The sequence below is a fragment of the Berghia stephanieae genome, chromosome 13 (assembly GCF_034508935.2).
Source record: "Berghia stephanieae isolate SIO BIC M18660-M18661 chromosome 13, UCSD_Bste_1.3, whole genome shotgun sequence".
Lineage (NCBI taxonomy): Eukaryota > Metazoa > Mollusca > Gastropoda > Nudibranchia > Aeolidiidae > Berghia > Berghia stephanieae.
The window spans coordinates 6,147,785-6,164,501 of NC_088372.1; the positions used below are offsets into that span (position 1 = coordinate 6,147,785).

Consider the following 16,717-nt stretch of genomic DNA (forward strand, 5'->3'; position numbering starts at 1 on the left):
AGTTGTTTTTAGGTGCGCCCGATGAGTTGTTATTAGGTGCGCCCAATTAGTTGTTTGTTGGTGCGCCCAATTAGTTGTTAGTAGATGCGCCCTGTGAGTTGTTATTAGGTTCGTCAAATGAGTTGTTAGTAGGTGCGCCCAATGAGTTGTCTGTAGGTGCGGCCAATGAGTTGTTAGTAGGTGCGCCAAATGAGTTATTTGTAGGTGCGCCCAATGAGCTGTTAGTAGGTGCGCCCAATGAGTTGTTAGTAGGTTCGCCCAACGAGTTGTTTGTTGGTGCGCTCAATTAGTTGTTTGTTGGTGCGCCGAATGAGCTTTTAGTAGGTGCGCCCAATGAGTTGTTAAAAGTACTCTAGGAAACACATAATCCTATAGATAGAACGAAGATTACGTCACTCAGGTCTTTGTTATTGTTTTTTGCCATCCGTGTTTATGAGTAATTCTCACTAAACGGTATTAACCAGACTATAAAAGTTCAAGGCTACACATAGTGTTTTGTGTGTGGGTTCGTTACATTTCCGGATGGCAATGTTGTGAGCTTCTTAGCCAAGCGCATAATATCAATTTGTTAAACTATTGAATACAACCCCTAATTCACCTTTCTTTGATGGCCGTGGCCTTGTAATCTGACGTCGATCCATCGTCGTCCAAAAAGACGACTTTCTCGATTAGGTAAAATACTCACAACATCCGCCAGCCACACGATACCTTACCAACACACAAAATGATGAGGATGCATTCCATGGTATTTAAAAAAATGATTAAGCCATTCCCCTACGGCCTCGTTTAGATACCGCCGCCAAGGCTTTCCATGAAGGAATGTAGTTAATCCATCAAACAAGATGTCTGATGTCAACAGGAATCACCCATGTTATCCAAAGTGAGCAAATTGGGGGGGGGGGGGAATTAATAATCTAGCCCAAGGTAAAAAATCGGAAGTTCCTGAACCGGGGATCGAACCCGTGATCTTTTGGGTCACAGTGCAATGCCTTAACCAATCGCGGCCACTTCGTCCCCCCTGGTATGAGTTCATTTTATGGGATCTCTAATAATTTTATTTATTGTTACCTTAAACACCAATTATTCATATTTCTTTTTGTGAACATCGTCGTATTGGGGGGGGGGGGGTATGAAGTAGTCTTCAAGAGATAGTATACGCTTGGTTAATAAGCTCACAACATTGCCATCCGGAAGTATAACGGACCAACACACAGAACTATGTGTAACCTTGACCGTTTATAGTCTGGTTAATACAGTCTGGTGAGAATTACTCATAAACATGGATGGCAAAATACAATAACAAAGACAATGAGTGATGTCAACTTCGTTCTGTCTAGATCTTCTTTTACAACTTTCACTAAATACGTTATTGATCAAATTCGCAATTTTCTCTGAATGGTGAAAACGCGACAGCAAGTTTTGAAAGTAACCCCCCCCCCCCCCGACACACACACACACACACACATAATCATAACTAACAACTCTTAATTGTTTTACAAAAATGGCAATCGATGCGCCTACCATATTATTTTTTTAAAATATTATATATCGCTATTCTGATTTGAAAAAATAAAACTTTGGCAACTGAAAGCAGCTGCTCATTGTTAAGGTTCATTAAAATCCCTGGATGAAACAAACAAAAGTAAAGTGTACAAACCATCGTGGACTTATTTACAGGTCTGATAACCCAAACTGTTATGGGCCCATTATTGTTATTGTAATGGAAATACTCTTAGAAACAACGCAAAATATTCTCCATTAACAGTGTTAAAACAAGCCCATAATAATTGCGTTCAATAGTCTGATGTCACGGCGGCCATCTTGCTTCTAAACAAAGAAAATATGTACTTTTTATTCTTCATGCTGTCTTGAACATTTTCATATGTCATGCGATCAGAATGTGTAAAAGTCAAAACATTATCAATTTATAATGTTTTTTCCTCAGGATACGCTTTTATGCTCGTCGTAGAAATATTTCATAAGGGCATCCGCCATTGTTCCGATAGTTTAGAGCCAGTTACAAAGTTACCATTACGAGGGAAGTGACGTTACGACTGTTGAAGCCTATTGCGTTCGGTTATCAGACCTCCTAGTATGTCCACGTTGGTTCAAAATATTATAACACCAAAAATTATATTTATCCAAGAGGAAACCCGAAGTCCTTATCTGCAAACGTCATTGGATTTTTATTTTAATGCACACCTCCTTGCCAATGATCATTGATGAATACATTATCAACTTTGTTAAGACAAAGAAGAGTTAAATGACTGCATCCCAAAATATCTCTCGAATATCTCTCGCCGAACGTTTAGCTAGGAATATGTGCTCAAAAAGAGTATTTGCTTCAAACACAATAGGAATTGTCGTGTGTTTTACACAATCTAACACCTATCCCAGGTATATTATAGAAATTTCACATCTTATCATTGTGCCTACCATCTATAATATGCGACTTAATTAAAGCGCATTAAATTATCTTTTTTTTTCAACATACACAAGATTTGAGGTAAGGAAATTGTATTCTAAAATCAAGCGAATCCAAGTCAATAGGTCAAGGACAGAGATGAGCCATAGATTCACCATTCATTATCTTGCTATTGACTTTCGGTTTCTAATTCTTCTCATTGATAACCAATTAATATATGTTGATTTTTTACTAGGATGAGAATGGTCTCCCTTTAACAAAAGAAAAGCGTCATGATTGGCTGACAAAATGAAATTGAAATAATAGTTGTTTGTTTTTTTTCCAACAGGTTACAAAGAGTTACCTCTCGCAAACATTCAATTCCATCGGATTTACGCTTTGCAAATCATTTGCTTCAAAGATTATATAATTTGAATGTCTATGTATGTCCTTCAGGGAGGTTCAGTTTATAGAGCACTTAACTCAAAAGCAAAGGAACCGATATCCCGCCCTTCTTACGGCCAAACAATTTTCTTTCCTTTTTTTTCCTCACAGCAATTAAGGGTAGATGGGTTTGTTAAACCCGGTTATGACGATATACCCAATTTGAAAATTTATTTAGGCACTCATAAACCATCCTGAAACCCATGACAGAATGTACTTTGCTATAAACCCTCATCCATTACAATATGCAGTGAGTAATTGTTGCGTTCCTGTAATGATTACGCTCCAGCTAACTGGACCTGATGGCTGTAAATGACAGATTTTTTTTCTATCTATTAGAACCATGAGACCTTTTGGAACGGTCTGATTTGTTTTCTGTAGCATTACATGGTCTGTCTTAATTTTCGTTTACTACGTCTGTAAACCCTAAGAGTTTTGTTATTGCTTTATTTACTTTCCATCAGATGTATTTTCATTCTCAACTATCCAATCAATGAAGGGAGCATAAGGAGGCCCGGAAATATTCTGACGTAACTCGGAGTCGAAACCGATCGTTTTGTTTTGCTCTATTGACTGAACTAGAGTGTCTCTTGAACATGCAGGTTTTTTTTTCGAGACAAACTACACAAAGGCAAAAATTTCATTTTTGTTTCTTTATTTCTTTCCCTTTTCACGTTATAGAACCAGAAAAGCCTGATGAAGCTCCATCAGCCGAAGAGGTTCTTATAGTGACACAACCAGAAGAACCTCAAGAGAAGGAGAGTCTTGAAATCACCCACACCGTTGAGACCTCCATTTCTGAAGAGGTCCCATCGGAAAGCGTGATTGCTGAAAAAATCATCGAGACGGAGGAAGTCGCCCCAGAGACCTCAGCAGACGAAGTGATTGAAATCATCTCGTCTGAGGTCTCATTTCGAGAAGAGACAAAACCACAGGAAGAGGTTATCACTTTTGAAGAATTGTCCCTTCCTGTGGACCAAAAAGACACTACTACAACCGTCAGCTTCGATGCATTTGAGAGCCTGATCACAGAACTCGAAGAGAAAGTCCCAGAGGACGTGACAGTTGAAGTTTCAGATGTACCCGAAGTTGAGCTTACCATTGATACTATAACTACAACCACAACCACAACCACTGAAGAAGATTTTGAAATCATACAGAAATTCGAAGAAGTCGGTGAAAAACCGACCTTCGTCCAAGAATTGCAACCGATAGAAGCCACCGAAGGACAGCTGGTTCGATTTGAAGTTGTCGTTCATGGACATCCAGAGCCGGAGCTCACTTGGTTCTTGGACGGAGAAGTTATTAGGGATTCCCCGGTTTACAAGATCGAGCCTGGAGTTGAAGGGCGTTGTGCTTTGGTCTTGCCAGAGTCGTTCCCTGAAGATGGAGGCCAATACGAATGCCGAGCCACGAACATGCACGGAACTGTGTCCACCACTGCTGAACTCTACGTTTCAGGTGAGACCAAATTCACTGATTTTGTTTTCACCTCTCTTACATTATCATGTGTGATTTTACGACATTATTCTTATAAAACAATTTGCATCTACTGGTAGGCTATGGATTACGTTTTCGTTTTTGTTCTATCCTCTACTTTCTTTCTCTTTTGTTGTATTCACCATATATTTCAAACTAGTGTACTTCTATCGTATTCTAAATGGGTGTTTTGTTTCTGTCACTCACTTTGCTATAATATTTACATTTGCATCTCTTTTGGCTTCTGATATTAAAATTTTGTTGATTTTCCTCCATTAGACAGTTACTCTATTTTGTTATCTGTTTTTCATTCCTCCGCATTCTCTGTCCAGTTTAGTTCTCTTCTCTTGAATACTAATTTAAAGATAAGTTTATTTTCATTTAGATATTCGAATAACAAAATTTATAATCGCTACGCTTTAATTTCCATTTGACCATTCAATCATTTCTTCTTCAAATATAACAATTTGAGTGTTAGAGGTACTTAATTTGTAAGTCTTGTTATCGCTATAAAATTGCCAATGTCAGTGTGACAGTGTGTGGGTAAGGGATATGATATTGGATGAATATTTTACCATTATTTTAAAGATGTAAAAGGGTCACTACACATAAGGACACACTATATTTATTTATGAAATTAAGACTTTAAAATCCACATGTTTTTGTTTTATCATTTATTAAATGTTAATGATTTAACCCACTTACTCCTCTCAGTGCCCGATTACGATATATTGGATTCGATTACGATGGACTGGTTAGGTAATTTGCCCAGCACTATATTCCCAAATCCCTAACTTCTAAATTTATACATTGACCTTTTCCTTAGTATTTCACTGTTGGGTTTCATTGAGACGTTGATATTTTTTTTCTGATATACCTGGTCAGACATATTCCATGTTTTGAATGACCAGCATATGTTTATTCCCAGTTTAAACGGGCTTGACCCTTCGAAGATAAAACTTGAATTTCAAAGAATGATTAATTGAATATAATATATTAATAAATTCCATTCTATAATCGATTTGATAAAATCATTTTCTATGTATTCATTTGTCTCCTGTGAATAAGTCAATTAGATTTTATAAGGAATATTTCAAGATTACGTTTTTGGTGAAGACCCAGTTTCAGTAAATGTGAAGTGAACACAAATTTAATTGGTCTTGTTTAAATCACCTCGTCACCACAACAGTCACACATTGTTTTCTTTTTGTATTTCAAAGACAGCAATAAGATCCATGAAATACTTGGATATGAAGATATTTAAATGATAACTTATTCCAAATTTACCTTACCACCAAAAGGCTTGCTTGTTATAGAGTATTCGTTGCTTCAATAACTGAATTACACTATTTAGACAAAATCCTAAAGTTTATTATAAGGATAAATATGCATACTTATATTTAATCTTTTAACGAATGTTAATTCATTTCAAAAGTATTTAAATGTTCGATAGTTGGTATTTTATTTCAACTAATGTTTTACCACCTTATTTTCCTTGCTTTGGGGTTTGTGTTTCTTAAAACATTTTCACTTTATTTCTTGTAGTCTTTAAAAACCAACAACTTTTTTCTCTCATTTATATCTAACATTTTCCTTTTTCTCTCTCATAACGGTAACGCTTTCATTTCTTGTTAACGAATAGTTATATCATCTTCATACAACCTTACAAATCTAACTTATGTTTATAGGGATATTTTGATACTTTCTCCCTTTTTAGTTTTATTCTATATATCATTTCAGTGTTATTTTAATTGAATCATCGTTTCCTCATAATTTATCAATCAATTGTAGTTTGGATATATTATTATTTCAAACACTCTCCTTTCTCGAAAAGGATCAACAGCGCCACTCCCAACTCAAGAGAAGAAGAGTGGCGGTGACATCACAGAGAACCAAATACCTCCTCGTATGACAGAACCTTGTGCTGAACTTTCAGAATATCCATGTTTGAAAAACGCTGAAAATGTTGACAAATTTGATTCTGAAAAAATCGAGAACGTTGATTTGAATAATTCACAAATTGTAGACTCTTTTGTTTTACCTGACTTAGACTCACTTGACGAAACTGACAGAGTTGATGACGATGGTAACAAACCAGATAGTGTGAATATCGTTGAAGTAAAATCTTCCTCACCAATGAGAAATCTCGCCTCCTCATTTGATGAAGGTGATGAGGATGTTGAAAAGTCGCCGCGTGATTCAGACATCCAAGAAATTAACAGATACGCACATGAAATAGCTACTCAATTACTTGCAGATGCTATTCTTGAAAATGAGAACCTAGACAACGAAGAAGTAGAGGATGAAGCTGAAAGCGTTCAAGATATCCCAGAAGCCGCGGAATCGTCGACCTGTCTGGAAACAGAACCTGCCAAACAACCTGATTGCAAATCAGAAGATGTACATGAGGATATTTTACTTACTCCTCAGATAGTAGAGGATGAAATGAGCGGCCATCTTTGTACCCAAAAAGTGGACGATAGTAAAGATTTGCCACTGCAATCTTCCGATTTGAAGTTAAATTATGGCCAATCGCCGCAGAGAAGAGGTAGTACAATCGAAATGGAAGTGTCCTTCAGAGAATCTTCTATTTTGTCTGTGACAGAACGAAAAACGTCACAAGCACAGATCAGAAGATCGTCTATTGCTGGTGCTTTCGACGAACTTCCTTCATTGTCAAGAAGATCCTCTAAATGTTCAACTCCCTTTGCCGAGTCTCTTGACGTCCCAGATGTCAATATTGGTCCTGAAGAAGCTCGTGGATTTCAAGATGAAAAACTGTCACCTGATAATGTCCCGAAACTGCGCTCAACGCCTTCTGTGGATTCGGATTATTCTGACTTTGTTGAAGGCATACGCGTTCCAGCAAGACAACCCAGTATTGAAATCACAGGTCCAGATGATGAAGATTATTTCTTGAGGGAGAGAAGTGGAAGTTGTATCGACCATGAACGTATTCAAATTCCCTTCCGTGGTCGTGCATTTTCTGAATCGAATATCTTCCCCGCTCAAACGTCAAGAGTCCACGAATCTCCTTTAGTCAGTATAGATGTCTCTGTGAATGAAGGAAAAGCAAACCAGCTCTTGAGACGTCTGTCCGTTTCTCAAGAATCAAGATCGAGGTCAGCGTCCATTCAAGAAGATGATGGATTAGGTTTAATCGATTCTCGTGAGATGAGACGTCCGAGCATGGAAAGGTCAACATCAGAGGGGTCGACGCTTTCCAGGCAATCCTCCAAAGCAGAAAATGAGGATCAAGACGGAGATGATACAGTTGTTCAAATTGACATTTCATTTGATGGACTCCGGCAGAAGCACGGGATTGAGAAACTGAAACCTCATGAAATGAAACGTCGTCGATCGGTCACCAAAACATTCGATATTGACGACGATGTTGATGAGGATGATGAATTCCCTTCAAGTTTTCGTGAACGTTCATCTTTGTCTCTTTCATCAATCACTGAAGGAAATATTGATGATGAAAACGTTGATAACGATAAAGACGATAAACATCACCTGCAAGTACCAGGAGTTTCTGTGGAATCAGACACAGAAGAAGATACTCCTTCAAATGCTGAGGATATCCAAGAAACAGTCTTTGAAGTGGCGAACATGGTCACCGTTACAGTCAGGTCTGACGTTATGAAGAAAAAAGTGTCAGACATTTCCATAAAACTGGCCTCGAAGGACATATTGGGGATGCTTCCTCAGTTAGGATTTCAAGGTATCCCTGGGCTGAATCTGCCGTCATTGGATGATGACAAGGAACCGGATCAAACAGAAGATGAAAAAGTCGAAACGGTTAAATGCGATAAAGATGAGGAAATTGACGAGGATAAGATTGATGACCATAGCGCTTCTCCCAAACGCATAGACGAGTCTACAGATAAAGAGACAAAATCAGACAAAGTTGAAAAACAGTTGTTGGATGACCAACATTATCCCGATGACAATTTAGATGCAGAATCTAAAGATGAAATTGAAGACATCAAGATTGATGAGTTAGATTTCAAGCCCTCAACGGTAGAAAGAGTTACGGAGGAGGATGTCACTGAAGGTTTTGATAGCGGTCTTGTATTTGGTAACATTGTTGAAAATTCTGAGACATTAAACAATCTAAATATAGAATTATTTGCGCCTGAGTCATACTTCTCGATTGAAACCATCTCTGAGTTAGAGGAAACAAGTCCAATGAAAACATCTTGTGTGACGGAGGTATCAGAGTTGTCAATCGCAGAAAAATCAGACGAACCTCGGAACTTAGACCAGATACATTTAATCACCGATATGAAGACGGAAGAGGAAGACAGTGAATTTTCTGGCAGTGGCACGGACACAAGTGATGGATTGGGCTCGAAGATGTCGTTAGTGGTGTCCATTGATACTATGGAAGAAAATGATAGCACTGAGGACAAAGCATTCGCCATTGAGGAAGTGTTTGCCTTAAGTGACAAGGAAATAAAAGAAGAAATCAACAACAAAATAGTGGATGATAAAGAAGAAGAAGAAGAGGAAGAAGAAGAAAAAGAAGAAGAAGAGGAAGAAGAAGAAGAAGAAGAAGAAGAAGAAAATGTTCAGACTGAAACAACATCAAGGACTTTCGAGAGTAAAACTGAAATAATCACAATCATGGGGAAAGATTTAGACGATGCTGGCCAAATATTAGATAAATCAGAAATATCGTTTGAGGTAAACACTGCATCCAAACAAGAAGAAGAAGAAGAAAATGTTCAGACTGAGACATCATCAAAGACTTTAGAGAATATGACTGAGACAATCACAATCGTGGGAAAAGATTTAGATGATGCTGGTCAAATATTAGATAAATCAGAAATATCGTTAGAGGTAAAAACTGCGCCTAACCAGGAGGATGAGGAAGAAGAAGAAGAAGAAGAAGAAGAAGAAGAAGAAGAAGAAGAAGAAGAAAATGTTGAGACTGAGACATCATCAAAGACATTCGAGAGTAAGACTGAGATAATCACAATCATGGGGAAAGATTTCAACGATGCTGGCCAAACATTAGATAAATCAGAAATATCGTTTGAGGTAAACACTGCATCCAAACAAGAAGAAGAAGAGGAAGAAAATGTTCAGACTGAAACATCATCAAGGACTTTAGAGAATATGACTGAGACAATCACAATCGTGGGAAAAGATTTCAATGATGCTGGCCAAACATTAGATAAATCAGAAATATCGTTTGAGGTAATCAATGCACCCAACCAAGTAGAAGAAGAAGAAGAAGAAGAAGAAGAAGAAGAAGAAGAAGAAGAAGAAGAAACTCAAAATGAGACATCATCGAGGTTTTTGGAAATGAATAATCAAGCTGTCACATACCCTGGCAAAGATTTCGATAAATGCTTGATTACAGACCGATCACTAGACAATGCAGAAATAATAATACACTGTGAGACAAACACTGATTCTGATTCCAACCAAGATAGAGCCGTAGATTTGGCTCCAGAAAGCCGTGACACGATACATGATATTCTGAAAGATGAAGCTGATTTTGCTGTTGTTGAAGTTGGAGCTTTGGATGAGAGCGATGACGATGATATCTTAGGTGACAACGGCAATCCGTTAGCCTGTCATGGTGTGCACATAGATATGTGTATAGTTCAATATCCAAGTGTTTACAGTAATAATAATAATCATAATAATATTTGCTACATGTTGTGCTTACCGAGGCACCAGCATGAGATACCATATATTTTTTTTTCATCTGAAGCACTTTTGTACTGACTTCTATGTCACTAAGTGTACATTAATGTTGCACACACTGGCATGGACTGTATTTATATTTTATATAATATTTATATAGTCAAATCTCTCGTTCTCTATCTCTTTATCCAAATCACTGCCTGTGATCTCTCTCTCTCTCTCTCTCTCTCTCTCTCTCTCTCTCTCTATCTATCTATCTATCTCTCTCTCTCTCTTTCTTTCTTTCTTTCTTTCTTTATTTCTTTATCTCTCTCTCTTCTCTTCTCTCTTTCTCCCTGTCTCTCTGTCTCTCATTGTTTCTTTTCATCTCTCTTTCTATCTATCGCATTCTCTATCTTTCTATTTATCTTTTAAGCTATTTATAAATAATGATAGCTGGCTGTTTATCTACCATTCTGATATATTTTAAAAATCACAATATTGATGGATCGATCTTAGTGTTAAAATGCGTCAAAGATAATCCACATAATTTGATCTGTTGTATATATTATTTATTTTCACACGCCGCCATTGACGACACGCCCACTTTAATTATAATTTGAATGATGCATGAGATTAAAACAAGCACATAGTAATGATAATCATAATGATAAGTATTGTGATAATAATGATAATAATAATAATAATAATAATAATAATAATAATAATAATAATAATAATAATAATAATAATAATAATAATAATAACTCAATTTAAAAATCACTCAATTGCAAAGCCAAAACTAGTTATAAATAAATCTAAATCAAATTTGCAAGAAAGATTTGCAAGAAAGAAAAACACAATCCATCTCAACCATGTTTTTGCTTAATGACGAATTTTGGAAGTCAAATGCTTTCATCAATGCCTAAGTTGTAGCTTGACGCTTGGGTTTGAAAAGTAAATAAAGATGAATGTTGCAAACTATTGGATTGAATATTATTCATAATTTACGTTATCTGTCGAGTCTTTTTACGAAGAGGAACAACCTGAAAAATTGCTTTCAGAGTGTCTGTGTTCAGGATAAGTAGCTTGCGATTCGTATTCATCTTTATATACTTAAATTCATTCTTTTAAGATTAAATTTAATATGTGTGGGCTTCCTCTTTATTTTCAGTGAGGCGCATGCTCTGATTATAGTTTAAATCGTTGGATATGAGAAATGTTACAAGTATATTATACGATTTATATAAAAACTGCTCCAAAGTGGCTAGGGTTCAACAGTCGTGACGTCAGTTCCCTAGTAATGGTGCATACCAACTAGTTCTAAACTATCGGAACAATGGCGGACGCCAATATCTCCATCACCACCCTTATGATATACTTGTCCGAAGAGCATAAAAGTGTATCCAGAGAAGCAAAACATTATAAATCTTATCATGTTTTGTTTTGTTTTGTTTTTTCATTTGTATATACATTCTGATCACATGACACGTGAAAAAGTTCTAGCCATCATGAAGAATAAACAGTACCGATTTGGTTTGTTTAGAACCAAACTGCTAGGTGGACGTGACATCAGACTATTGAATCCTATTGTTTGTCTTTTAATAGGAACTGAAAGCAGGACAACATGATGTGCTTGAAAGCAAGCAAATGAAAGCAATGCTCAATATTGTGCTTCTCACAGTACCTTTGAAGTGATTATATGCGCTGATCACCAAGGCTTTTTGCCAAGGCCATTTCATAGCTTATCCTTTTTGCTAGATATGGACGTCATTCATTTCGCCTCACATGGCTTGAAATAAAATGAAAATGCCAAAAGACGCTCAACTTTCTAGATTTCCGCCAATCTTGTAAGATTGGTTGGGTTTTTTAAAACATCATTTACTTGTTTGTTTGGGGTTTTTTTTTTCATTTGGTTTGGTTTGGGGTTTTGGGGGGTGGGTGGGGCGGGCTAATATTTTTCTTGTATTTTATCAGATTTTTCTGACGTTGTATTACACGTCATACCTTATCATATATTTATATTTGTGTTGGTGTATTGTAATTTTGACACACTGTGCACATAATTGTGCTAATATTGTTCATAAAATGTTCACTAATTATTCACTGTTACAGCACTGTTGGATCAAATCTATGTTGTCTCACACCGTGTTGACATGAACATTATTCATATATATATATATATATATATATATATATATATATATATATATATATATATATATAGGAAAATACTACTATTGTAATTAGTTTTACCCAAAATAAAACATAAGATCATAAAAGTAAGATAAAGGAATTATGATAATGGAGTGTTTATTATTTGTAGGCCTTGACCTCATCTCTAGGGGATTTGGCTCAATACTGTCATTATTGTTACAATCATTATCACATTTTATAATTAAATTACATTTCTGACGGATATACCCACCTATTTACATTTTTTAAAGAAAAAAATTGATATGAATTTTACTTTTAACTGGAAAACACAATGAGTTGTTTCATAGTCCATGCTAATCATAGAATGTCTATATTGCTTAACAACAAGATAACTTTTGTATTATGGAAAATCACGTATTTTAAGATTTGGCCAGAAAGCACAATGGGTTGTTTCATATTCCAAATCATAAAATCTATCTTTATTGCTTAACAAGATAACTTTTGTATTATGGAAAGTCACGTATTTTAAGATTTGGCCAGAAAACTCGTCCTTAACTATATCGATCGATTTAAACCATCTCCTTAGCAACTACAGGAAAATCATCACATTGTTACGATACAATAAACTCTTTTCTTAATCAGATTTGTTTTGCACATCCAAAAGAGGAGACCTCGCGAGGTTCCAGGGTTGATAGTTTTGGTCAAGATGAGGCTCATTTAAATCTATCGATGTTTGAAGGACGAGTTTTCTGATCAAATTTTCAAATAGGTGTTTGTTTTTTTCCAAAGTACGGCTGTTATCTAGTTAAGGTAAGATAAGATATAGATCAACTCTTTATTGAAATAAAGTATAAACTGAAGTGTAAAATATGTTTTTATTGGAAAACTAAATGGTTTGTTTTTCTTTATAAATTTCAGTACTGGCAGAGAAAGAAGAGTCACTTTCTGAAAAAGAGAAACTCGTTACAGCAGGTGAGTAATTTTGTTACGTTACGTATAGACAGTATGCGCTTGGCTAAGAAGCTCACAACATTGCCATCCGGAATGGAAGAATAACGGACCAACACACAAAACAATGTGTAACGATGAACTTATATAGTCTGGTTAATACAGTTTAGTGAGAATTACTTATAAACGCGGATGGCAAAAAGCAATAACAAAGACTTAAGTGACGTCAATTTCATTCTATCTATATCATACTTTTGGATCGGAAGGTCCTGGGTTCGAGTCCCGCTCTGTGCGGCTATGTGGTCTTGAGCTTTTATACAAGGCAATATCCACTAAACGTGCTCAAAGCGCTTTACAAAGGGTCCCTAGCCAACAGCAACAATTAACATGTGGAACGAGACATGACGCCTGTGAGGCTATGTGGTCCAGTGGTATGACATTCGCTTTCGGATCGGAAGGTCCTGGGTTCGAGCCTCTCTCAGTGCATAGTTGAGTCCTTGGAGAAGGCTCTTTACTCACATTCTCTCACCGTACTCAGGTATAAAATGAGTACCTGGCCGTTAACAGCGTTGTCTTAATCCGAAAAATTGTAATATCGCCTAATAGGCGTTATGTCCCGTCCTACATGTAAAATGTTGCTGTTGACCAGGGCCCCCTTGTAAAGCGCTTTGAGCACGTTTAGTGGATATTGCGCTCTATAAAAGCTCTTTTTCTTTCTTTTTTTTTTAGTTGTCCTTTGGAAAAGGCTCTTTACTTTCATTCTCTCACCGTACTCAGGTGGAAATACAGTACCTTGTGTCGTAAACAGCTTTGTCTCTGCTCTGTCCGAAAATATTTTAACATCGCCTTAAAAGCCGTCATGTCCCGTCCTAAATGTTAAATGTTACTGTTGGCCAGGGACCCCTTGTAAAGCGATTTGAGCACATTTAGTGGATATTGCTCTATATTAAAGCTCTTTTTTTAAATCAGTGATATGTGGTTCAAAATCAGTCGTCTTAAATTATTGCAATAGGTCGATACCTTAACTACCGATGTCATAAAAAACTCGTTTTTTTTTCAGAATTGGAGAAAGAAGTGGAATCGGATGAAGATAAGAAGGAGATTTCACCAGTCCGACTTGAACAACCATTGGTGGAAGGTGAGTCTAGTGGAAATAGGATTCAATAGTCTGGTGTCACGTCGCCCAGCAACGGCGAGCAGCGTGGTTCTAAGCAAAGAAAATGGGTACCTTTTGTTCTTCATGCTGGCTAGACATTTTCACATGCCATGTGATCAGAATGTATAAAAGTCAAAACATGATCAGATTTATAATGTTTTTATCCTCTGGATACACTTTTATACTCGTCGGAGAAGTATTGCTTAAGGAAGTCCGCCATTTTCCCGATAGTTTAGAACCAGTTACTAAGTTACTATGCGTCATTACGAGGGAAGTGACGTCACGACTGTTGAAACCTATTGCTAGGATTAATTCATTGAAATGAGAATCAATGGCCTGTGTGCTATAAATGAAATTAAAATAAACCTCCGTTTATTCATCTCCAAGGGGAAATTTATCTTTCGTGTCCACCCCAAAGGGGAGATTGGAATAGCCCAGGCTTCAGCCGCAGTGCAGCGCTGCTAAGTGAGCCAGAGTGAGGCTGATCAAGGCCACACGGCGGGAACGGGTTGTCGAACTCAGTACCTTTTGGGCATGGAACAAAGACCATCCCTGTGTGCCACGCTGCCTCTGTAATAATCAAACGACCAATGATAAGTTTTGATGTAGATAGAATGAAGATGACGTCACTCAAGCCTTTGTTATTGTATTTTGCCATCCGCGTTTGTGAGTGATTCTCACTAAACTGTCATAACCAGACTATAAAAGTTCATGGTGACACATAGTTTTGTGTGTTTGTCTGTTATACTTCCGGATGGCAATGTTTTGAGCTTCTTAGTCAGGCGCATACTCTCTATAGATAGCAAAAGATATTGACGAAAACGATGAAAAAGATTGTAAAGTAAATCGTACAAATTTGAAGACACGTAGATATATATATATATATATATATATATATATATATATATATATATATATATATATATATTTCAAAAATGACAATATAGATATCGTGTTCAATAAATATACAAATTCAATTATGGGCATTGTATTGTAAGTTGAATGCAATCCTCTTTTGTTTTTTTTGGGTTTGTTTTTTTTTTTTTTTGGGGAGGGGGGTTGTTTTGTATTTTTGGGTTTTTTGTTTAGTTGGTTTTTGTGGGGGTTTTGGGGGTTTGTTTTTGTTTTGTTTTTTGTTGTTTGGATTTTGTTATGTTTTTTTGTTGTTTTTTTTTTTTGTTTGTTGTTGTGGGGTTTTTTGGGGTTTTTTTTTTGTTTTTGATTTTTGTGTATGTCTTTTTTTTGATATCGACAAGATTTTTGTGGAAGATCGTATTACAACAACTTATTATCATATCAAAGAAATGTAAGAATACAAATGGAATATGGACACAGATTATTTGTTTGCGCACTACAATATCAATTGGTCAGACATACTCATTTATCTGATCTCATAACAGGAACAAAATAGAAGAAAGGTGTGTTATTCACAATGCCGTTATGAGGCGATATGTCATATGTGATGAATAAAATTATCTTGAGGTTTTTAGTTTTCTAGAGTTTTTCTCTATAGCTCAATGTCCACTAAACGTTCTCAAAGCACTTTATACAAAGGGTCTCCGACCAACAACATGAAACATATTATTATAGAACAAGACATGACGCCTGTTAGGCGATATTACAATTTTTTTCCGACAGAGACAACGTTGTTAACGATCAGGTACTCATTTTACACCTGAGTACGGTGAGAGAATGTGAGTAAAATCCATTTCCAGGGACACAACTTTACGCCGTGCGAGGTTCGAACCCAGAACCATCCGATCTGAAAGCGAGTGTCATACCACACGGCACATTACTACTAACTTAATCCTCCTCGGGCCTTGAGGCACATAGGGCATCCACCAGACATCTCCATTATTTGCGATCGGCTGCTTTTGCGGTGTATTCCAGGACAGGCCTGCTTCCTTTAATTCTTTCTCCATGGTCCAGGTTTCTTTGGGTCTTCCCCGCTTTCTCTTAATTTTTTTTTAAATGAGCTTTATATAGCGCCATATCCACTAAAATGTGCTCAAAGCGCTTTGCAAGGGGTCCCTGGTCAACAGCAACATTTAACATGTAGAACGGGACATGCCGCCTGCTAGGCGATATTACCATTTTTCGGACAAAGACAACGCTGTTAACGGCCAGGTACTCGTTTTACACCTGAGTACGATGAGAGAATGTGAGTAAAGAGCCTTCTCCAAGGACTCAACTATGCGCCGAACTCGAGGCTCGAACCCACGACCTTCCGATCTGAAAGCGAGTTTCATATCACACGGCACATTACTACTTACTTAATCCTCTTCGGGCCTTGGAGGCACATAGGGCATCCACCAGAAATCTCCATTTTTTGCGATCGGCTGCTTTTGCGGTGGCTGTATTCCAGGACAGGCCTGCTTCCTTTAATTATTTCTCCATGGTCCTTCGCCAGGTTTCTTTGGGTCTTCCCCGCTTTCTCTTCCAATCTGCTGTCCAGTACAGGGCACACAGTCACACTTAAATCATTTTGG

General features: G+C 37.0%; 1 protein-coding gene across 1 annotated transcript in view; it reads left to right on the top strand.

Annotated features, from left to right (window-relative positions):
• LOC144958989 (uncharacterized) overlaps nt 1–16,717 on the top strand; it is a 589,046-nt gene that overhangs the window by 231,971 nt on the left and 340,358 nt on the right. Inside the window, exons 100-103 of the mRNA XM_078891292.1 lie at nt 3,530–4,309; nt 6,162–9,890; nt 13,043–13,096; nt 14,133–14,210. Of these exons, the coding sequence (XP_078747418.1) occupies nt 3,530–4,309; nt 6,162–9,890; nt 13,043–13,096; nt 14,133–14,210 (4,641 nt within the window). The remainder of the gene's footprint in view (nt 1–3,529; nt 4,310–6,161; nt 9,891–13,042; nt 13,097–14,132; nt 14,211–16,717) is intronic.